This window comes from Aythya marila, assembly GCF_965140915.1.
Source record: "Aythya marila genome assembly, chromosome: 5".
Classification (NCBI taxonomy): domain Eukaryota; kingdom Metazoa; phylum Chordata; class Aves; order Anseriformes; family Anatidae; genus Aythya; species Aythya marila.
In genome coordinates this window covers 5,048,041-5,072,999 of record NC_139046.1, presented here as the reverse complement: position 1 = coordinate 5,072,999, position 24,959 = coordinate 5,048,041, and the positions used below count along the sequence as shown (strand labels likewise).

At 37.4% G+C, this 24,959-nt stretch overlaps 1 protein-coding gene across 4 annotated transcripts in view; it reads right to left on the bottom strand.

The window, feature by feature from the left end:
• Positions 1–435: 435 nt before the first annotated feature.
• ARID4A (AT-rich interaction domain 4A) overlaps positions 436–24,959 on the bottom strand; it is a 48,104-nt gene continuing 23,580 nt past the window's right edge. The window contains exons 12-25 of one of the 4 annotated variants that reach the window (XM_082761063.1): positions 17,433–17,505; positions 15,186–15,280; positions 14,931–15,028; positions 13,192–13,420; positions 11,488–11,738; positions 9,119–9,316; positions 7,762–7,846; positions 7,402–7,597; positions 7,128–7,190; positions 5,039–6,169; positions 4,749–4,853; positions 3,677–3,892; positions 2,617–2,763; positions 436–2,239 (exon numbers count right to left, since the gene is read on the bottom strand). In XM_082761063.1, the coding sequence (XP_082617189.1) occupies positions 2,136–2,239; positions 2,617–2,763; positions 3,677–3,892; positions 4,749–4,853; positions 5,039–6,169; positions 7,128–7,190; positions 7,402–7,597; positions 7,762–7,846; positions 9,119–9,316; positions 11,488–11,738; positions 13,192–13,420; positions 14,931–15,028; positions 15,186–15,280; positions 17,433–17,505 (2,991 nt within the window). In that variant the 3' untranslated portion in view covers positions 436–2,135. The remainder of the gene's footprint in view (positions 2,240–2,616; positions 2,764–3,676; positions 3,893–4,748; positions 4,854–5,038; positions 6,170–7,127; positions 7,191–7,401; positions 7,598–7,761; positions 7,847–9,118; positions 9,317–11,487; positions 11,739–13,191; positions 13,421–14,930; positions 15,029–15,185; positions 15,281–17,432; positions 17,506–24,959) is intronic. The other 3 variants (XM_082761065.1, XM_082761066.1, XM_082761064.1) reach the window with 3 other exon arrangements.

The following is a 24,959-nucleotide window of genomic DNA, read 5'->3' as shown; positions in this document are numbered from 1 at the left end:
GAAGCAGTAAGTGTACATACAGTGAATATCAATGCCAAAACGGAGGTGGCTGAGAGCTCATCCATCATTTATGCATGTTGACTGTGTGTATATATCTGTTTAAACCTTCATACAGTATGTAGACAGAGGTTAGATATCTGCATAAAACATAAATTAGTCTTGTTTCGCTGAATTTAAAATTTACTTCTATAAATACTAATCATGGAAGATAATCTGATAGACCATGACCCTGTTATTTCCTTTAAAATGAGTATTGCTATTTTATTCACAGCTACTAGGAGGTTAACAGTGAAAGCTAACTCTGAAAAAAAGCCTTTACAACAATCCATGGAGAATAATTTCCCTATTTAGATAAGTCTGGACATTTACAAGAACAATCGTTTAAATAAAAATAGAATTTAAAGCCTATGTTTAAAACATAGCCTTTATTAATGCTGTCTAGTGAGCTCCATATTTATCTTACATTGAAATAGTTCTGCTTTGCTTAAGAAAAGACAGAAAAAGTGCAGTTACAAGAGTACTTTTTCTTTAATTTTCTGCGAAAATGGAAGGAATCGGAATCACAAGTTGACAAATGTTGTAAAATGAGATTTCAAGAAACATCAATTTTAGTAATGCTACTCCATCACTAGTGTTTCGTTCTGACTTTCTGCTGTGTGAACCAGAATATCCTGATATACAGTCTAGAGCATCTATGTTATTACTCTACAGCATATTAAACACAGAAAAAGGGGTTAAGAACCCCTTCCAATGTACAAACATGAATAAAAAAATTGATAAAAAATCACTTTTATACATAATGTATATGCAAACTGCTTTAAATACATGGTTTTGGAAGAGTTATTTACAAAATGTATCTGTCTGTGGGACAATCCACAGACAAAGCAGACACAGTTGCTTTACTTTATTGTTGCATCTCAACTTTGGGAGATATAAATTCATTCGGCAGTATAGCAAACGCAAGAACTTGTGACAAAGTATCTTAAGGGCAACCCAAAAAATTTTGTTCCTCAAAACAAGGTTAAGTACTAGGACTGCCAAAGTTTCCAAATAAAGTCATAGTTTAATCCAGATGCCCGCTTACAGATCTATATTGTAGAGGACACATCGACGGACCCACTTTTAATACAGGCATGGCCACTGGATAAAACCTCCTGTAAGAGCCATAACTGATAGGTATGTTTTATCGAAAGAGTGAACTAACCTAGATTTTTTTTTCCAATTTTATTAATATTTTAAAAAATACATAAAAATACAACATCCAATGTCTGAATAAATATATTTAACAAGTTGCAAGATACCTTATTTTACACAAAAATTTCAGCTTTAGAAATCTTGTTAAATAACTTCATCGTTGTTATATATTTCATTTTTTGTCTTTTTGTAACAAAATAAAAACTCTGAAATTACATAGAAAAAAGACAAAATATTTTTGTCAAGGGATAAGATAGTCCACTGAAAACCTATTCACAATTCCACTGTAAACATTAATAAACATTAAAATATTTGCATAATTGTGTGCTCAAAAATCCTATAAAAAGTGGAAGACTTATTACAACTGTAGTTTTCAGTCAACTACACTTCCTTTCACAATTTATTTTGTCCCATTTACATCTTTAAAACTGGGCACATTGCTGAACACATACTTTGGCAGTTCTGTATAGCAAGTGCTTCCACAAAGAGGAACTACTCACCAAGAGTCAATATACAGCTCGGTGAAAGTGCAGCAGTTTCTCAGTTCATTTTGATAATATTCTGATGTCTACTTGGTGCACTTGCTCTTCTAAGATTTCCCTAGAACACCTGAATGCTTCATTGGACATAACTTTTCAAATTTGATAAGTGCCCTTTCTCTGCATTAACAAAAAAACAAAACAAAAACAAACACAATGACAAGCATGTCACATTGTGCCTACAAACCTTCAGTTATCAATGAGCTTAATTTCTCTGAACAGTAAATTAAAAAACAAACAAACAAACAACAAAAAAAAGGAGGGTAGAACAGATATAGTCCAGCAGTGGAAGTGTGTACAGGATATACTTGGCAATGTCAAACCAGTTGAGTGCTTTCTGTGGTTGAATTTCAGGATTTAAGTCCATGGCAGCAAGTTGCTGGCAAGGCAGAGAAATGTGTATCACCTGCATTCTACAGCAAGCACATTTTGGGGAGGAGAAGACGACGATGGACTCATTCCAGTGTCTGACGAAGCAGATGACATGGACGCTCCTGTATGAGACACTGAATATACAGAACATATCAGCATCAGACTGTCCAAGTACGTATCATAATGAAGGTTTCTGTAGTTATTATATTAAAAAGACCTCAAAGATTTTGCACATCACAGAAACTGATATACTCAGACCATACTTGCAACTAGGAAGTCCAAATTCCCAATGGACAATTATAAAAAAAAAAAATCAGTAAGTGTTTTTGTTACGTTCGAGTTCTGAAAAGCCACAGATACTCTTTCTAAATACATATATATGAACAGAATAAGCATATAACACTTTTTTTCCCCCAAAAAAACAATACTGTCAAACTTCAGTTGCTTCAGATTGTGTATTTGCAAGAAAATGAACATCTCAGGGGAAGCAAAAAGCAAATTTGAAAGTTACCTTCTCTGTCTTTCTTTTTTAATCGCTTTCTTCTCCTGTCTATGGTTGCTACTTCTGACTTCAGAGACATGTAGTACTTTCTGATTTCCTGTAGTTTTTCTTGTAAGAAAGAGATCCTTTCAGCGCTGCTCATATTGTCCAGTTCATCTTAAAAGCGAGAAGAAAAGGAAGAAAAGCTTCATTAAGGTGATCTTAGAAAAATGAATGCAGCTTTCAGAGTATACAAGACGCAGTGTGAAAGATAACACTTCCGTAACACTACACCAAAAAGGCCTGTGACTGATTTAGAATACGGGAATTCACATATTCTTCTTTCAGAAAAAAAATATTCTTGTAAATTCCCTCTAATCCAAGCTCCTTAAATCAGGCAGATAACACTAATAAGAATCATGCTGCCCATGAGGAAAGGCTACACTGTAGATATTTAACTATCCTTCCTAGATGCACTCTTAATGAAAGATCTTTCTTTCTTCTTCTTATCAGTGAAAGAAGGAAGAGTGGCACTCAAAAAAATGTCTTTATCTTCCTTAGTTTTAGGCCTTTTTAAAAAAATGACAAGTGAGAAAAAGAAAAGAAACGCATGATAAAATACACCAAGTAATCTCTTATCATCCTGTTCATCCAATCGCTACCTGTTCAGATTACAATCTCAATTTTAGCAGCATTGACTCCTGAACTTTAATATTTTGATCATGGCACCAAAAACTACATTCAGACTACATTCACTTTTTGGGGGAGTATGAAAGAGTTAGGACTGCAGTGTACAGATGCTTCATAACCCCAAAATTTACTGAAGATTACTTAAAATCATCTGGGATCAACAAGCAGAGGAATATGTGCGTGTGTAAAAATCACATTTCTGTCTACTTTAAAAAAAAAAAGCTGGAAAGCACAGAAATAGTGAATGTAGCTAAGGAATTCAAGCATTCACTCTGAAGACTTTGCTGAAGCTTTTCTAAAATATTGAAGATCCTACACCTCAAAATTTATGCTTCACAGTTTAAGATAATACTAAAAAAAAAAAAACAAAAAACAACCAACAACAACAAAAACAACTTACTGAGTTGAAAACTCCATTTGTGTACTCTAGGAGAAGCATTCTGGTGGTGGTGCTTCTCTCTGTGTTTATCCTTCTCTCCATCTTTGATGTGAGGTGACATCACTCTTGCAGGTGATCGAGAAATCTTCTGTGGTTTGGATGAGTTCATGTGTTTTACAGGAGTACATTTACTGGAACTGTCCAGGACAGGAAGGTCTTCACTGTCACTGCTTTGTCCTGCAGTAAGAGAAATGTACTTGACTTCAAAACAAACACTGACATTTTAAAAATGTTATATAAATTACAAAAAGGATTAAGAAAGAACTGCTCCTCCTTGCTCGGAAAATTCCAAAATACACACAGGAAAATTTGAATCATCAGATACAACATGGGCTGAACTCTCAAGTGAACTGATCTTTAATGCAGGAGAGTCAAGGGCTGACCAGGCCCTTTAGTTAAGGAGCAATAATCATTTTTTGCTACAGAAGTAATAAGGAAGCTTATTTAAAATAAGGAAATTAGCACAATGATAAGCTATCTTAAGTCACATATTTTGGGGGTTCTAGTATAAAGCAGACACTGGAACTCCTTTTTTAAAGATTAAGACTGTATTAATACAGATGGATAGCACATGATTGCATATATACACTATATGGCTTTGTACATGTATGTTTACTAAATTGCTTTAAATACCTAAAAGAATACTTGTGAAAAATGACTAATAGCATAAAAGCTTTAACAAGAAACAGAAAATTTTAAGCTATAGCGTATACAAGCATTTTAGATTCACACAATAATTGCTATTAGCTGGAAAACATCTGAATATTCAATGTCAGATAATTACCCATTTTAGTTTGATATTCAAAAAAAAAAAAAAAAAAAAAAGAAAAAAAGCTTTCACAAGGCCCAAATAGATTGACTCATTCTATTCGGCTTCTTCAAATTTTGATCAAGGTAACAATGATTACCAAAACTGAGGTATGGAAACGTAAGTTCCAGCTAACAGAAATCATCTGTAACAACGAAAGCAGGGGGCCCTATACATGTCTGTATGACAGCACACCCTTCCCCACCACCCCCCTCAGGAATGTACCTGTTCCATTCTTTTCATTTTTGGCTGCAGCACTTGATCGCTTTGGAGTACGCTTTTGTTTTTTTGCCAGTGTTCCACTACTGCTGTCACTGGGTCTTTTTTGACCTACGTGAGGGGAAAAGGAATAAAAATGCACCTCAAACATTTCTGCTACAAACGAACTCTTTTTATAAGCAAGAAAGAAATGTAAAGCTAGAAGACAAAACAAAGCAGTCAATTTTAGCAAAGCAATACCAGACTTAAGATGACTTCAGAAACCATTAAGCTGCCTTTCCAGAGGCAACGCTCACCCTTCTCTCCGATGTCTCTTTCTTGCACCGCTATGCTACAATTGCTTGACGTGGTACTGGCCTCAAACCCGTTAGCAGACTCGCTTTCGCAGAGCCCCTCTTGAGATTCCTCTGCCACGCTGTCGACTTCAATAGTCATGTCACTCTCACTCTTGATGCTGCGGGACTCATCCTGACTGAGAGTAAGAGGCGAGGCCACCGAAAAGCTTGACTGGGCAGCAGGGGGTAAGGCAGACGGATTTGAATTTGAAGTATTTGGGTCTGGCTTTTCTGATATTGTGTCTTCGCTACTGCTCTTCTCCTTTTCATCCAAGTCATCCAAGTCTACTTCGTGACAGAGCAAAGTTTCCGGACCAATCTGAGGCATTGCATCATCCTCATCTTTTAAGGGAACGTTATCGTTTTCCTCAGATGGACATTCAAAGTTCTCATTCCTCATCTCTTGACCATGCTGAACCGATTCTGCCACCAGGGATGGCATTTCTTCATTCTCAGTTCTGAGAGACTCTTCAGCGTTCAGCCCTCTACATTCCTCTGCCCCGGTACATTCATTGGTCCTCTCATCAGATACAATATTTGGGACTTCCATCTCACTCTCCCGTCGATTCCTTTTCTCAGGTGATGCCTGCTCTGAAGTTTTCCTTTTCAAAAGCTTCTTATCTTTTGTAGAAGGTTCCATTTCACTTTCAGTAGTGCTGGAAATCTCTTTACAGTCCAAGGAAGACATGTCTAATCTTTCACTTTCTGTAAGAGATTCATTTGCCACATCTTCCTGACTTCCTGGTGAAATCTTTGCATTCTCTAAACAGGGATCTTTTGTCTTGCTCCTTCTCCCTTTTCCTTTAGGTGATTTTTCAGCTTCTCTCTTGATTTCTTCCATTTGTTCTGATTTATTTCCAAAAATCTGAACAATTTGTTCACTTTCTTCAACTTCCAGTTTCAGTGTTTCCAATGGCTGCACTTGACTCCTGTCATTTTCTCTCAGTGCATGAGGGATCTTTGGGCTTTCCTCATCTAGCTTCTCATCATTTAGTTTTTCATTTTTTTCCAGTTCTGAAGTTTCTGGAGAAAATTCTTCATTCAAATTCTTCTCAGATGACTCATCTGCTTCACTGTCAGATGAGCCAGAGTCTGCAAAAATAAAAATAATAAAAAAAAAAAACAGAAGGGAAAATCACCCTAAATCATCAATTACCATTACTTTAGTCAACTACACAAAAACGTTTACAAGAATTCCATGCTACTAAAATCGATTTACAATAAACAGTTCCAAATTTCAATAACAAACAAAATGTGTATTAATGAATACACTTACTACAGTTCTTATTGTTACTAAAAACCCCTATTAACTACTGTAACAGCAGCAGTCCTATTCCCCAAATTATCCAGTATGACCAAATCAGTTTAGCAAAAATGATTTTACATATTCCAACGACCTGTTTATCTACCTGTAGATATCATCACCCAATCTGACATCAGCAAAACCAAGCAACCAACAACCAAACCGAAACTTTTTTTCACGTTCACCCCTCCAATCAGGGGAAAAAAAAAAAGAAAAAAAAAAAAAAAAAAAAACACCTCTCCCACACCACAATATGGACAGTCCATTGCTAAACTGTTGTACCAATCATACACCATTTAAAATGCAAACACTATTATGTTACCAGATTTTTCAAGGGACCTGTACTAAAAGGTGTTGATTTCACTTCAGATCTTTCTCACAGAGGCTTAGAAATATCAAAAATATCGTTGTAATTTGTATATATTTAACTTTACTGGATGATGCACTACTGAGGCTGAGGACTTAATTACCATTATAAAAACTAATATTATACCACTAGATTTGGTCTGTTCAGGATTAAGACTGAAAGGCTGTGGCTAAAGAAGATAGGGTGACTTGCACTGTCATTCCTATGCCATAGCTTGCCTGTGAGCAAATTGTGCTCTTCAGCAGTTTCAGTTCAACTACTTCCTCAGTAAAATTCATGAGGGAAACCAAAAATAAATAAATAAATAAATAAATAGAAACCTCTTTTCAAAAAAGGTACTAAAAAACCTGAAAAACATACACAGGACTGAGATCACTCACCGTTTGATCCTCTATCAGAATCAAACATTCCTGAGCTACGTCTCGTCTGCCTGCGAGGTGTTGCTAAAATCAAAATCAAAAATATTAATTTTTATAGAGTAAAATCTGCACTGCATTTTTTTGTTGTTGTTTTACTGCTTGCACGCTGACTGGTTAAGTAGGACTTCAAAGCTGCTGAAAGCACTCTGTTCCCTGAAGTTGTCATGTTAATGCACTGCATTACATCACTGTTTACATGCACTTCCATGCCAGAACAAGAGTGCATCAGATGTACCTTCTGTTCCATTTGGCAATGGTGAGGAATCTGACAAGTTGTTCCGTGCACTTCTGGCTCCTGATTTACCTTCGCTATTAGGTGTTTTGGATAAAGATGTGTTTGATGGAAGAGTAGATTTCAGAGGCGGCCGCCCTCGCTTTGATTTTTGTTTCTCCTCCTCTTTCTTCTCATCCTTTTCACTGTCTTCTTTATTCTGAGGGAGAGAATTGGGTATTTATTAACGTGAAACCTTTTCTTATTTAACCCTATACATCAATTAAAAAGCTAGACTACGGACTAAATAATCTTTTTTTAAAATTAAGAACTATCATAATCATAAAGTATGGTACTATAAGAAACTTATTGAAATAATATTACTTTTGTTCTTTTCTTCTGTTTTCTCTTTGGTCCTCCTTTGTCCACAGGCCAGATAATCCGATCAGCTTTCACCCATTCATCATACCTGAAAAAACAAAACAACATACTTTTACTACGGCATATAAAAACTTGTTTGCAATATGATGTTTAAAAGACTGAATTACAGAAAATATTTATTAAGGAGAGGTAGAAAAGTAGAGCATATATTTACGAATACAAGCAGTATTTTGGCATTAGAAAGATTAAGTTTCTAATAAATTTGATTATTAATATTCTATTTTTTTCTTCTAATAATAATTTCTAATTTGCCTTCTAAGATTTTAAGAAAATTTGTGAACAGAGGCATGGGGGAATGTTGGTACAAAGCTCCACATCTCTTGCTTGCAAAGCACTACAAGTCAGGAAAATGAGACAGCTACACAATTTCTGAATAATGTCACATGATATACCAGATGTTGTTGAGGCATGATTTGGTGAAAACAGATAAAATATACCTTTTTTCACTGAGTTTTTAAATTATAGCAACAAACAGAAAGATTCTGAAAAGCGTAAAATATACTGCTAGTGCTTATCAAAATTTCCTGAGTTATTATCAAGGCAAAGAGAAACATGTACGTATCTGGGGGAATACCACTCTCTCCTCCCGCCCAAACTTAACGTTGCCTCAAAAATATATTTGCTTAATTTACTTAAAAACTTACGGATTTTATCAATTCTCAAGTTATACAACAGAAGTGTTTTATTTTTATTTTTTTAAATATCACTTGTGATATGTTTGCCTGTATAATCACAATGCTCTTAAAAGAAAAAAAAAAAAAAAAACAGCAATTTCTACAGCAGTATCAGCGTGGCTGCCAAGAGAAGCTTTGATGATTTTTTTCCTGTAGTTCTCTGTTGCTTAGCTCTCTCCTACCCTCTCTACATGTAACAACCATTCTTTATAATCACAGTTAACACTGAACGCAAGAATAAATTTTGTTGCCAAAATCTCAGTACTTGATAATCTTCTAATTGCAGACATTTTCACTGTTCCCAGTGACTCTTATTTAAAAGTCTGATGCTGCTAACGCTAGCTGACACAATAAATTACAGGGATACTCCTGTGAGGAGAGAGGATTACTCACTTCAAGCAGGATGGAAACTTGGAAACATACAAGTCTATTCTGAGATTTCAATGCAACAGCGTCATACCATGAACAAAATTACTACCATTGAAAAATAGAAGAGTCAGATCCTGTTACCATGTTGATAATTCAACTCAGAGGCAAATCACCGACTATCTTCTCCAAAACAAGCACTGTTTTGGAAGTAATAATCTTTTTAACGAATCAAGAAATGAAATGCAATGTGTTCTCACCTTACATTCCAACCGTAGTAATGAACTAAATATAAAACTTCTCCATCGTCAATTTCAGTGCTTTTAATACTGGCTTCATAAATTTTTTGAGTCTTTCCACGTCCGTATTTTACTTTTACTTTGGTTCCAGTCAGGCAGGGTTCTGCGTCCTCCTCATCCTCTTCACCTTCTGATTCTCCTTTGTTCTCCATTTCCTCCCTGCAGTAAAGTATATTCAAAATACCCACTAATTAGTCATAATCAAAATTTTAACATTTAACTAGCACAGCCAAGCTTTTTTGCATCCTGCTCTACTTTTAAAACATACTTGCTTTTGACACACTACTTTGTAAAAATTTTGTTTTCATCTACACTTTGATTAATAGATTATAGCTTACTAACAGCATATGGAAGTTTGGATGGCCAAACATGATGTCCTCTCATGGATATGAACACCATTCTACTGCAACAAATCTTGATTACAGCAGTTTTTAACCAAATTTAGGTGTCTACACAGCTTTTATTAGCTACATCTACATCTTATTAGTTATATCCAATATTTAAACACAGTATCAAAACATTGTTCCAACAATCAGTCTAACCCATTTTTAGGGTAAACTTAGAATAATGTAAAAGTTAAACTAAAAAAAAGTCCCCAGGAAGGAAAACACTGAAAGACTACGGATTTCTTTTAATACAATATTTTTGCTGGCCCTCAGTGAAAGATGAACTATCCTGTTGGGGCAAACAGTTGAAAGAAAAACAAAGCTGACAAGCACCACCCGTATCACTTAAAAGAAAACTATTTTTGATGTCTTAGTCATTTGACATACCCCTACAACCTGCTACACACCCACACTGTGCCTGCACATTTGAGGCATTTTTGCATGCTATGCTCTACTCCAATATTTTTCTTTGAGCTGCACAGTAACATTTTCTTTAAAATAACTGTTGCTTCCACTCCTCAAACCTCTTTAGGAGAAAAGATGCAATATCCCTACTCGTAACTCAACAAATCCTATTAATTAGCAACTGTGTCCCACACAGCTTGGCCACATGGACCAGCAAAACAAAGCAGGAAAAACAGTTCAAACAATTAAAATCCTATCCTTGACCATAGCCAGAAGCTGTTAGATGAGAAGACACCTACTCTGGTAAAAATTCAGACACCTGGTCATAGCTTGTTTTTAACCAGGAATGTAAATCCAATTCAAGCTGTCAACCTTGGTCTCCAGGTGCAATTTTCCCTTGGGTGGTGGTTTTACCCTGCTGGGCAGCCAAACTCCACTACAGCTGCTCTCTCACTCCCCCTCAGAAGAGGGGAAGAATTTGATTAAAGGGTAAAGGAAGAGGGGAAAAAAAAACCTAGCAAAGGCCATGAAGAAGCATAGAGAGAGGAAAAAAATAATTCTCTACTTCCCAGAATAAGTGATATTTGGCCATGGCCTGGGACACAGGGACTCAACAGGCGTAGTGGTTGTTTGGGGGGACAGAAGTCTTCGTAACGAGAGCCTCTCCTCTCCTTCCCCTTTCCCACCTTCTGCTGCTGTGTGACATCACGTGGCATGGAATATCCCTTCGGTTGGTTTCGGTGAGCTGTCCTGGTGATGTTCCCTCCCCACCTCTTGCCCACCCCGGGTTGGAGGGAGCCCTGATGCGGTGCCAGTACTGCTCAGCAGCAGACACAACCCTGGTGTTCCCAGTGCTGTTCTAGCTACAGGTGCAGAGCACAGCGCTGCAGGGGCTGCTGCAGGGAATGTTAACTCCACCCCAGCCAGACCCGGTAGCCCTCAGCACATGGTTTGTTTCCTCTGCTGTCTCCTCACCCATCCACTACTCAGTCACTCAGTCGCTGCCTGCCACATATCTCCATCCTGTTCTTTTCAACCTACCTTTAGGTTTCATTCAAACTCTTTTTTCCTCTGCCTTCTTGGCAGATCCTCTCCTACCTACAATACATTTAAGTAACAACAAAACTATGCAAGCTGTAGGTTCAGTGGTCAGCATTAAGCACAGAAGAGGGGCTTTTTTCCATCTGTATTTTAACTGCCCAGTTGCTCACCACCCATATAGCTGCCTGCTCTACTTGACACCTACACGTACTAGTGTGATAAAGCACAAAGACAACCTTGGCAGGACTTTCACGGAAATGGAAGTGAAAAATACTGCCAGCCGTCTCCCAGAAAAAAGGTCACTCCTTCAAGTATAGTAAACTCTCCGAGCTTGAAATAGTATTTTCTTTTTCCTGTCTGGCTGAGCGAATTAAGGTCTCTGATTTCCACATCTTAGAAACTGGTCAGATCTCCAGCTCTGTGGATACTCTTGCTTGGAATATGGCTCTATCAGGACACAGATATACTCCTAAGGAGGTGCTACAAATTAATTCTTACCTCTCCCTCTGCCTCTCTTCCTCTTCATCTGACTCTTTATCAGACTCTTCCTGTTTTTTAATTTTTTTCTCTTTTTGCTTTGGTGTAGTTTTTCTCCCTAGTGGAGTTTCATTTTCTTTCTTTTCTGCATTCTCAAGTGTTTCCTCTATATCTTTGTTTTCCTTGTTACTGTCTTTTAATTTATCTTGTGTTTTATCCTCTTCACTCTCTCTTTTAGCAGGCGTTGCATCACGGGCAAGTCTTCTTCGTCCCTAGAACAGAAACAAAATTAGAAGTTCTTAAAAGGTACTTTGAGTAGCTGGACAACCGCTGTCTGGCACTGTGACACGTCCTTGGGGGGGGTCTAGTACAGATTAACAATTTTACTACTAGAACTATCTTTGATAAAGACATTGCATAGTAACCAGAACATTTAAAATACGTTATGAATGCAAGGTTAGTTATTTGGAGGCAATCCAAAGACAACAGTAATGAAGGCACTATAATTATGATTCACAGTAAAATGGTAAATACTTTGAAATCATTCATAAACAGACAGTTGTTGACTGGATTAATAAAGTAATAAAAGATATGATCAAGTAATATTTAGTTATTAACAAATTAACATCAACAACAAACAATTAAAAAAAATAACTTTGATTCCTTTATCATCTCAAGAACCAATTTTCTCCAAAAAGTTTGTCAAGGTAAAACAAAAAAACAAAGCTAGTGTCATGCCAGGAACTTCATCAAGGCTGATACGGTTTGGAAAAAACACTTTAGATAGAATACAAAATGTAAATCTAAACTTATGTTTACAGAATGTCTTTCAACTAGTGATTTAAAGGCCATATCCTTGTTTGAAAAATTGATTTACAAGAGGTACTTCAGTAGGCTTACATTTTAGTTAACAGGATGCTTACAACTTTAACAATTTTAAAAGTTGCATTTTCTTGTCCTTCAGTCACAGTTCTCTTCTAAAGAGCACATAATGACTTTTTAAAAGAACCAACGGGAGTGCTACAGCACCCTATTTCAGTCATATTCAAATACCTTTAAAGTACTCTTGTATTCTTGATCAGGTCCAGTTTCTACCAGCTGATGGGTCACAGCTCTTATCTATGTAACTACTAACACAACCCTCACCTATACAGCATTCAAAGACAGAGGAAGACAAAAAACAACAAAATCTTTCCTCTCCTCTTTTGTCTCTGTACTGTAAAATTGCATGTTTTCTTCAATTAAAAGAGATATCGTGATAAAAATCAACTCAAAGAAACGGGACTTCCTTTGATTCTTTAGGCTGTAGCAGTCCCTCAATATCCTTGCTTCCTGATGCACAGCTCTGAATTCCATGTGCCTGGGGAAATTCCCACCCACAACCAGGATTGTCCTGCTGGTTTCTCTGTTCTGATGATATACAGCTCTCAGTAGCTCTCAAACTATCCCCGAATAGAAACACGGCTGACATCAACACGGCCTTAGCAAATCCCATGGATGGTTTAGAATACAAAGAAATAATGAAAACCGATTCTATTCACAGGTAGAATGTAATTAACAACTGAACACCAACTCTTCGTTCACTGAACACTGTCCTACGCTCTCATACGAGCACATTAATTCAAATGTACAGTTGCTCCACAAGGGAAAACTCATTATGTAAACTGTTCAGTATACAAAGGGGTTTTGTTAAGTACTAAATAGAAATCAGTTCGAACTACTTACCCTTGGGGATCTTAGTTCTATTTCTTCTTTTTCACTCTCACTGCTGGAATAATTTTCTTCTGCTTCTTTTTTTACTTCTGTTGGAGGCATTTTTTGCTCCTCTTTCACACTTTCCTCCATTGGTTCCTCGTGTTTCTGTATGTCTTCTACGACTTTTGGTTCATTGTGATGGATGGTCCTGAACTGAATGTTTGCCGAACGGCAGTACTCTTCAAAACCATAAAGATACCTATAGGTAGAAAGAAAGTTTTGTTTACATGTTTCACCTTGTGTTTTTTAATTCATTGAAGTAAAAAAAAAAAAAAAAAAAAAAAAAAAAAAAAAAAAAAGCTCTTTTTCTGCTTGTAGGGAAGACCAGGAGTAGTAACTTCAGGAAACAAAAATGCCAGAGGAGGTTCTGAAATGAAACAGTTCCGCACACAAGTCAAGCAGCAAAAAGGAAAACTCTGCATGTACACACAGGTGCTTCTCACACATTTAACTTCATCTCTGTCCAATTAAGAACTCATGACAGTAAAGCTTACGAATATGTACACTGTTTTGCAAACGTACACTGACAGCTAAGATCAGCCCAGTATTATAATACGGGCATACAAACAAGTTACCACATGGTAACAAATTGTCGTGCATCAGCTTGTCCTCTGGTAACTGCCTGTGTACACACTCTAATCCAGCTACAGGTGAGAGAAGTATGAACTAGCTTATCCCTCAAAGAGTAACTATGTAAATCACAACACACCATCATGTGTTCATACAACATCATTACCTCCACTGTAATAAATAAATATGTGCAACATGTCTATTTTTTTTTTTATCATACATACTCTTCTCTGTAAATTCAGACCTTAAATATGTGCCCGGTTCAAATCCCACTGAAGACAGTCTAAATATTTTCATCAACATTAATGTGAGTTGAGTCATTAGCCATCCCTATTCAATCAGCCAAATTTCCATAGGTTCGAGTCAAGAGAACCTCATTCTATCCTTCTACTCAAAAAGCCCAATCATTTCTTGCTCAAACTTTCAGGAGAATAAATAATTAAAATAACCTTTATTTAGAAAACGAGACTGAAAAATGTAATTCCTAAAAGGTTTCCGTTTCACCAGTTATAACCTTACTGGAAACTAGAGGTCAGAATAAAAAGTGTTATGCATTTTCAATCACAGTAGTAATTTTGCTACTCAATACCGTCACATCACCATAGCAATGTACATCGGTTATGCTCTAAAGCTATTATTCCACAGATGCCACACAAAGATGACATTTAAACATGCTGCCTGAAACACATCTTCCTCTACCAACATTTGTGAGGAAGTTAAAGAAACTGGTATAAAATTCTGCTCACAGCATGCAGAATCTACAGGCTTCTTCAAAGAGCATGCGACTGAGATCAATAACCACAAATTGCAAAGCTGAGTTTGCCAAAACCTTTTTGCTCCTAAATGACTGTTATATTCTGAAATGGCAGCATCACCTGCTGAAAATAAACGCTTCTTGATAAGAAAATGAGCAGGATTCTACTGTATTACAGCAACAAGAACTTATCCAGTCCTGACCACTCCTCCTTTTCTCCATCATTTCAATCCTTGGCACTGGAAAACGCTCAAAACTCCTCGTTATCTGAAGAATGTCAACTACTGTTTCATTAAACTAGCAAAAATTGCTTTAATATTGTACAAGTAATTAAAAAAAACAGCAACTAAGAATGTTTTCACCATTATACAATAGGAGAACTTACTTTCTATAAGCAGTTTTTACATTGTAGGAAGCAGCCGAGTTCAAAATAGGAATGCCAAGGTCCATATAAATTTGCTTCCATACAGCTCCGCTCTCAATCTTTGGTGGGGGGAAAAAGAAAAAAAAAAAAAAAAAAAGGTAAGTTTTCAGGTTTTGTTTACCAAGAACATTAAGGAATGACACTTAACAAAGACACAGTTCACGACCTTTAAGAAGGATGAGACATGTTTAGTTTTAGGAAACATCCGACACTTACATTGTCACACCCACCCTGCTGATATACCAGTCTAAAAAGTTTGAAGAGATTAAGGTCCTTGTAGCCCAGAACAGGTGGTTTGTTGATAGGAGTACCTAAATAAAACAAAGATAGAAATAAAATGTTATCACACAGAACACGAAACTGCTTTTTCCATTCATACAGCACCCACTTGATTACCTGGATACACACTCTTCACGCTTGACACCTCTCTACATTTTAACATCTCTCTTTAATAGTTCTGTATGTTGCAGTTCAGTAGTTTCCAACCCCTCTTTTGGATACATCACATATTTCTGACTGTTTTATTAGCATACTGCCACCAGCTGCTTGATAACTACGATTTCTTGATCTCCTTTCCAGTTCTGTGCGATAATCCCTATCCAACTGGCTGCATCCCACTGTTCCTCTCCTGAGGGTGGGGGCAGGCAGAATTGCAGCAAGCTCTGCAGAGTGCCTGATAAATGCTGGAATATAGCAACGTGTGAAGACAGTAACTCAAAACACTGTGGTCTAAAAGGAATGGGAAAGAAGCAGAAATGCTGAACTACGAAAAGAGACTCAGGCAGAACGTGAAACAGCACAGTCCTAACAGGACATGAACATTTGGGACAATTCTGAGTCAAATTCTTTCCTTTTCTCAGATGAGTGGGAATTATATAAAAAATAATAATTTCAAAAGGAGAAACCAAGTGACTGGGGAAAGCAGCTGCCTATGTAGATAGTATTCATCCCAGCAAGGAGGAACATCAAACCTCTTTCCTGCTGCTTGTCATTTTCCTTCATCTTCATGCAATTGTATTTGGAATCTTGAAAATAACTTCATTTGGGAATACTGGCATGGTTATATGAATCAAAATATTCTTAATGAGAGAAGAGAACGTAGAACAAATCTGGTGGGAACACATGTTGCTATAAGAGCAGGAGGGAAAAAGGTCAGGGAGAAAGACCCTGTCCTGAAGAAGACGTGGACATTGCTCAATCAACATGCTAGCTTAAAGAACAGTTTCTACACTGGAACTTCAAATTCAGTGCACAAATGCTTTCTTCTTTCTCCTCTGCAGATCACTGGCATCATCTCTCTACTTGGTTTGTAGTAGGTTTGGTAAGTGTTTAAGAAAGGGAGCAGGGAAGAAAGAAAACAGAAAAGGGGGAAGAACCAGTCTACCAGAAGTATAGATTTTACACCACCAACAGTTTTCTTCTTATTATTATTATTTTTCCTGAAATAACCTGTCTTGGAAGAATAACAGGCTGTCTCTAAAAACACTGGTTCTACACAAATGGCCTCACAATGCTGTACTGCAGTATACTCTGCCATAATACATGATCTGTGATAAGCACCTGGCAATATTGAACAGACTTGGAACTCTTCCTTTGTTATTGAGTGGTTGAGAAGAGACCTCATCCATAGGGATGCAGAGCCTCTTTAACAAAGTTAACCTGATGTTTTATTTTCACTTTAAAACCCAAGAAAATGTTGTACTTTAAAAGGAAATAAAGGAGAAATATTCTGACACTACCTGCATCCCACTGTAGTGTCAGTCCCATCACAACTTCAGATATGAACAGCTTATGTAACAGTTCTCCCAAGTCAGCAGGTACATCCTGCTCTCTGCCTATACACTGCATGTGTACTACCAACGGATGTCTTACCCCATGACTTTAACTGCTCCAATTTATAACAGTCTCACCTAATTCTGTAAAGAAAAGCATTTAAAATACACTGTTTTCTTGTTCTAGTTACTGGACAAAGCAGAGTTTTGTTTCTTCAGGTGAGGATCATGATTAAGACAGTTCTGCAAGGAGCTGAAGATGGCACATCTCCTATTATCTGCTGGTTGAATTTCATCATCCGTGAATAGCTGCCTCAGGTTCCAGCCTGAGATTAACAGCAGCAGAGTTCCCAGCCGTGGCTGTCACAACAAGAAATCAACCAAGAGCTTATTTAACAGCGATTGTTAACACAAAAAAGGTTTTGTAAAAGCAAAACAAAACCAGAACACCTCAGGGAGGATTTCTGTTTCCTTTGTGCACTGTGCTTCAAAGTATTTGAAGTAGATCTGCCACATGTGAAAATGGGGAAAAGTGTTTTTCCTTGACCAGACTGCCTCTTACTCTTGGTTCACTGATATAAGAATATGCTTATAACAACATCCATTACATTTCAAGATACTTTTAAAGCTATCAGAAAAAATGGACTAAAGGTTGTTGTTTGTTTGTTTTAAATAATTAATTTGCTATTACCTCTGTCTTCCATAAACTTATAAAGCTGTTGGAGGAAGTTGTCCCTCTCTTCAGGATCAAGCTCTTCCTCGGGCTGTGAAAACAAATGCAGTCATAATGAAAACAAAGCATGCAAAGTAATAATTTATTTGTACAAAAGCAAAATGGCAAAAACTAAATCAAAACCACTTTCCACTTGGCCCTATACCGATGCAATGGCGAAACATCCAGAAGACAAAATCTCCTCAGGAGACTGAAGCACGTACCTCAAGAGGATAAAAAGGAAGTGCAGGTCAGAGAAAGCCTCAATCCATGACAGAAAGAGCACAAGTGTGATCCTCAAAATGAAAATATAGCTAATATCTGATTCTAATACAGACAAGATCTCTTATTTACAGGACTGGAGCAGTTCACAGGAATGCTACTTTTTTTTTCAAGCTCATATTTGGAAACACATTTACAGTCACTTCCACAATTTCCTGACCATGTATCTTCTATAATTTAGTATTATAAACACCTGAATCTTATCTTTAAAACATAAATCCTCAAAGAGAGAAACTCTTACAAACTTTATAGGAAGTAACCTAAACTGTTTAATAGAGATTTTATTCTTTGCAGGTGAAAATAAAGTAAATTTGGGGATGGGAGGGAAGGGGGGAAGACAGAAGGCAAGAGGAAATAATTTCTACTTATCTATATAAACTTAACAGCATTCTGAAATTCTAGCAGAGGCCAAAAAAAAAAAAAAATTTTCCCTGCAACACTTTACGCATGCCACATTCTTCCTGCCAGCCTGGCAATCACAGGGATTGCTGGTGAGGCAGTTTGCTCAGGGAAGACTGCAGCTGTCTGAAAGGAAAGACATACAGTACGTGTCAAAAATCTTACCATTACATTATTAAAAATAACAGCAAAGTCACACGTAGTTCCAGAAGGAAACCAGAACAGTAACTTCAGTTTCAGCCTTCTCTGCATTCAATAAACTTGAAGCTTCGAGGCAGGAAGATATGCAGTGAAATGTAAATGTATATGCTACTGCCTTGTTAACCAGAAAGCGATCTGCCAAGCATCATGAATTTCAGCTCTCTCTGCTTCAGCGAATTCTAAGCTTCAAAGCCCAACAGGGATCACCTGTAGTCAGGCAGAGACAGTATCTGTTTCTCATTTTCCCATTTCTTCTTGTGAAATAATTTGAGGAAATTAAATGAAGAATCAGAACATTGTACAGGATCGTCTCCCATTTACTCATGCTGTGTATTATACAAATTACATAAAGAGAAACAGTTATCTCAAGAATTATGTTCTTCCAGGTTAAGCAATGAATTATTGCTATAGAAACCACAGCTTTTTTTTCCTCTTAACAATCTAGACTATGAACCAACTTCACGATCGAGAAATTTCTAACAGCTACTGTAATGTTTACTGACTGAAGTCAATACTACTCACACTACACTAACTCAATCTATCTAAATAACAGTAAACATTCAGAAATATTTCTGAATACTTGTACTCGAACCATTTCTTTTACACGGGCATAATGCCAAACCAGAGCTGTAGGTCAGAACAGCAGAAATGGAGGTTAGGAATAGCATTCTTGCAGACAGAGCGTTAACCATTTCACTGACACCACGAATTTTCACCTGAAGAAGAACAAAAAGGGAAAGATGAAAAGCTTCTGCATCCTTATAGAAGCAGGACAGCAAACCTGCCTGCAACATTCATTCACCTACGTGAGACATCCTGACTGCTGCACCTCCTTCTCTCTGGTGACAGCATGAGCGAGGCTGGCACCCCTTGACCCGGAGAGTCTGACTCGTGCCTGGTGCCCACGCCAGGGAAGACAGCGACTCCTCCTGAGAGGTGACTTGAATATAACCTGAATGCTATCTCCAGAGGAATAAATCATACTTTTTTTCCCTAGTGACCAAGATTTGATATTTAAGAAAAAGAGAAAGAGATGAGAAACTCACCAGAGAGATCAACCCTTCACATACATTATTATTGCAACATTGAGACCCACGGATTTTATTTTTTTTAAAAAGAGATCATTTTTTCATCAAGGTCATCTATTTCCTATTTGTACCTGGACACAGGACCACCCAGGGGTGTCTGCTCTTCCTTACTCTAACTATACAAGCCATCATCCAAGATGGTGAATCAGCATTCTCTAAAGCTGCACCTGAAGTGAAGAAAAACCCTGAGACACACTGGTGTCACAACCTGCCATCACCATCAGTGAGGGACTGGAGAGCTAATATTCCCCAAATGTGTTTCCAGCAAGCACTGGGGTGACACTGCTCCCCTCCCAAACTAACTTCTGTATCCAGGCACTTATCCCCATTTTAGGTTGGGCATAAGTTCACAGTGACGATTCTTCAAAATCAGTTTTCTTTAGAGCATTCTGACTCTCCATTTTATTTTTTCCCTGTATAGATGTTGCAAAAAAGGGAGACACTACCCAAAGGTAAGTGCAAGTGAGGCAAAACAGTATGAAATTTTTAAGAGGCAGGAGTTCAAAAGCGAGATCTTTTTGTTGTTCATCCAGTATCTGTAACTAAATGCAATGTGAAAAAATTTGTTTTGTTTCGGGGCAAGGCACATTTGAATTTCATTAAAAATAAATCAGAATGACCTTTTTTGGTAATAATTAAAAAAAAAACAAACTATTTTTTAGGGTGCTTGAGATGTTGATCTTCCTTTCTCACTAGCAGATCGCATCAGTTAGAGAATACTGTAAACACTGAAAAATGAGAGCAGCAATAAAAACAGAATCTCTGTATAATGGATTTCCCATTTCCATTTCATATGACCTTCCAAGTAATACTAACAGCACTCGTAAGTATCTTGTAAAAGTATTTGGTGGTTCTTGTTATCAAAGTAAGCACTACATAAAACCCACTGAAACTTGCAGAAAACTTGTAATTGGTTTTGCTTCATTTGCTTTCAAGCCCCTTTATTTACCAGGAGCTTTCCCTCTATTTTTAGTGTCATTTTAAAAAAGAATATAGCTCTATTACCCTGACTCATCATTTACTCTCCAGTAAGCTGTTAAATCTTCTGTGGATGCTAACCTGTGGAGCTGAGTGGGAGCAGAAAGGAAGAACCAGTTTGTTTTACAAAACAAAGAACAAATCCCTACCTACATGATATGCTCAATCACCACTGAGCCGAGGTACCAGGGACAGATCTTTCTTTTATGTTATTAATGGCTGACAATGCCATAAACTCGTCTGAAAGAAATGCAATCGAAGAGGGAGAACAATGTGTGCAGGATCTGGAGTTCAGAAGAATACACCACCAAGATAAGGTGTCAGAATTAGCGTAATTGTGTTGTTTCAGAGTATTTAATTGCGTTTGTCACTTGCATATTTGCTTTCTAACACTTGAGTTGGAACGCTAATTAAGGAAATGAAAAGAATTAAACTGACTGCAACAAGTTAACAGCTTTATACCATGAGATGATGAGAGGAGTCTTAAAGCATTCATTTCTACCAGGAAGAACCAAGAATCCAACCATCCTCAGCAGCAGCTTTTCTTGGAGCTGCACCTCAGCTTGTAACCTCTTCACTCCCCTTTGAAGAATATTCTGAGAATGGCTGTGAGCACAAAACTGGGAGCGAGAAATTCTTTTTTAAGAACATTTGCTCATGGTATAACACAGGCCATGCTTCACGGTAGCCAAACTCCTACACATGCCCGTTTCAATTTTTATTTTTTTAAATGCATGGACCACTTCTTTCTAAAGGCCAGACTTTGTTAACTTTGAAGATTTTCTTACACACACATAGGTTGCAGCAGAAATGCACAGGTCAGGTAAGGCGTTACCTGGTCTCTCAAAGTCACTGAAGAGAAAAGACTACATGGGAAAAAATAACTACTTAGAAGTGTAAGTATTTTAACTAACAGAAAGGAAATTTGGAGGAATCTCAAGACCCCTAAAACACACCATGGATTTCATACACTCATCCTTCTTTTACGAACTTAGTGCTAATGAAATATATGTTAACGATTATCGTGAGAAGTCAGATCCTTGCTTATTTATTTGCAGAATGGCTACATTGGAAGGCATAGCAAGGCATTTTCCTTGCTCAGAAATGTAAAGCAATTCTGACTGCTGTTGTGATAGAAGAACCCTAAATGCTTTACATTAACGCACACGATTAAACCTACTACGCACGTGTCTGTCAGGTGACAGTCAAAATGAAGAATGAACGAAAATTCCCCTAACCACACACATGGAGGTGCTACAACTCTTTTTTTTTTTCAATGGCAAGAGAAGCCTGGAGATAAACTAGCTAGATTATTTTTTTTCTGACGATGTTTGGGATGTTCAATTAGGAGGGGATAAAGTGAAAGAAGAAAAAACTGCTACTGAAGTGACAAGTTGGAAGAGCCTTTCCAGGAAGGAACCAGTTCTACCAGTAAGACAGAAATCCCCTTTCCCAGCTTGTGTTGTTATGAGATACAGTTTTGAAACTTGCAAAATTCAAACTCTGAAGAACAAATTCCTCCTTACTTTCATTCTGATCTTATGTCTATTAAGAACTAGTACTGAAAATGTATTTCAAATAACTGTAGGCTGAAACCTTGATTCCTTCAGAAACGGGCCTACAACAGGAAGACTGAGAGGACCAAATGTTGCCTACATATTACCTTGTAAAATGGTTAGCTAGTATTTAATTACTTAATCCCCAGAAACAAATAGGTGTAATTTCATCCCTGACAGAACAACTTAAGTAGAAACAAATACAGTAATATATGTAATAGGACTTATAATAAAAATCAAGTAATACTCCAAAAGCTTCTATTTCCATGTGGAGATATTGGAATTCAGATTTTTTCCTTCCTTCTAACTGCAGTGTATTATATGACTGCCAAATGTGCCCTGAAAACACAGCGATCCCTCTTATTCTGCCATGTTGAAAACTGGATAAAAACCAAGATATACCCAGATTCTTATCTGGAGTCAACCCAATAGAGTGATTTTTTTAAAACTTTTGTTTGATGAAGTTTTTTTTCTACAGTACCTCCTCATTTTTCATCTTTTGTGACAAAAGCAACATCTGTTCTGTTACTCAAACCTCACATTGTGAATCAAAAGCTATCCTGAGTTGCATCATATGTTGCAATTATTGCCAAAAATCCAGCCATTTGAACATGCTGAGCAACTCACTGTAATACAACCCTTGTTAAAGCCAATGATGAGCAATTTCCACGTTTTCCTCCGTCACAGTCAACTCTGGGCCACCCAAGTCAGTTACTAGCAATGAGGATTGGCATTTCACCACCATCACCATATTGTTCCCATTCCTCAGAATAAGAAAGACATCACAGAAAACCACGTAAACCCTGAAAATAATAATTCTAATCGTGCTAATTCTACCATACTCTGCATATTTCATGGAAGGCAGCATAACTAGAAAGACAGTCTCTGTCAAAACAAAGTTACAGATTTTAACCCAGCTACTGGAAAAATAGTAGGATCTATTATCACCAGCTACAGCAGGTCTCTGCTCCATTACCATTATAAAAGATTCTACTCCAGAAAAGCAGGATCCCTTCCATTCTCACAATTAGGCTCTTCTGCCTGACTTTATGCTCTCATTATATATTAAGTAGGCCTGGGTCCGTTTGATTGATGTGATGAAGGCCTATCATGGCTGGTCAGCAGCAGGCCAAGCCTTGACAGCAAAGCTGCTGTGTATTTCAGACAGTGGGAGCGCAGGGCGTGGAGGAAAAAGGAGCATTTTTGAAAATCTCCGTCACATCTTCAGCTACATAGCACCTTGCAGTTCTAAAACAAAAGGTTTGCTGAGAGTGTTCTGGCAGAGGATGGACAGAAGCTGTTTTGACCTTGATAATAAAGGAGAAACTTTACAGAAGGTAAATGCAAAACGTGAGTAATTCAGCATTTGCTGTGAAATACAGGCAAGGCAATATCATTCATTTGACAATTCTCTTTGCAACCGATATCACTGCCCTTCTAAGGGAAAAGAAAAAAGGAAATTATGACAAATTCTTGAAATTATCTTTAACTGCAGTATCTAGCTTGGCCCACGATTAAAATAAGATTATGTATGGTAACAGTTGAATCAGGAATTTGATTGAACGGGCCAGAATGACAGTTCTGCTCTGACAATCTATAAAGATTAATATCTATCCCCTGCTACATGGCTTCAGCATGAAGATGCTCACCTTATTTTTCTATCTCTGCCTGTCACCTGGAATTAATGGATTCCACAGCTTTTCCTATCAGCACACCTACCTGCCTGGAATCCTTTGCTTCACTACTTTACGTTTAGATTATTCCTTAAAAATATCCTTATTTCTTTTATAGAAATGCCTTTTTTTTTTTTTTTTTTTTTTTAAGAAAAGCCACCAAGCTTCCCCTCCCCCTTCTTTGTTTGAAACACACAGCACTTTTATGCAATAGCCATGAAAAATGATTTTAAAAACAAGTACTAGAAAACCAGTATAGCAATTCCCTGATTTTTAGTGCCTGATATTCTGCAATTTTAGCCAACGTTAATACAAACAGACCAGTACAGACTGCAACAGTTCACACCCTGCAAAATGTGGCCTATTCAGTCCTTTTCACTGCAAACAGAGGAAAAAACCCAAAGGTTTTTTACATTCTACACACATTTAGCCTTACATTTATCTAACCAGACCAGCATTTTCATATAGACATCCACTCCATTTTGCAGAACACTGTTATTAAGGCATAAAATTAACACCAAAAATAGATTCTTATTGTCTTTTTTTTAACGTGGAAAGATCTACCCTGGTTGCATGCTCCACCAGACAGTTCACAGATCAGAAAGCTGTAAAATCTACCTCAAACCCCCATTCTCAACGAAAATGTTAACATCACCGATTAAAACACAACGTCCTTACCTATGAGCTGCATTCTTTCAAATGTAAAAATGCATTTATTTCCTTTCTATCTAATCTGCCCAGTGCCTGGACATAATTTCAGCCTGCCTTCCAAATATTTCCTTGCTTTCTCTCGCACTGCACGGCATCCGCAGTTACACGGCATTACTTACATTCTCTTCCATATAAAAAAAAAAAAAAAAGAAAAAAAATCAGACATTACATGAAAGGGAAAAAAAAAAAAAAAGAAAAAAAAAAGAAAGAGACAGCCCATTTCAAAGCATCTGGCAAGCCTCCCCTGGCAGGCGGCCAAGCCTCGGCTAAATCTTCCCTCTCCGGGCGAGCATGCTCACTGGAAACCAACAGAGTGTTGCTGAGGCAACACCGTAGGCAGCCTCCAAGTATGAACAGCCATTCTGTTTTCGCTGTGACAAACCGCATACTACAGGGGAAGTGAAAGGGAAACGGTATCTGACCTTCCTCGGAAGACAAACTTCGCCGTGTTTTTTGCGAGAAAAGGACCAAACGTTGCCAAGCGCGCTGTGAAAATTACCAAAAAAACAAACCACCACGAAAAAACGCACCCAAACGCAACCGAGGATGCCCTGCCCCCTCACCACACGCTTTATTTCTAAATTTAACATTGAGGTTAAAAACAGGTAGCAGAAATAA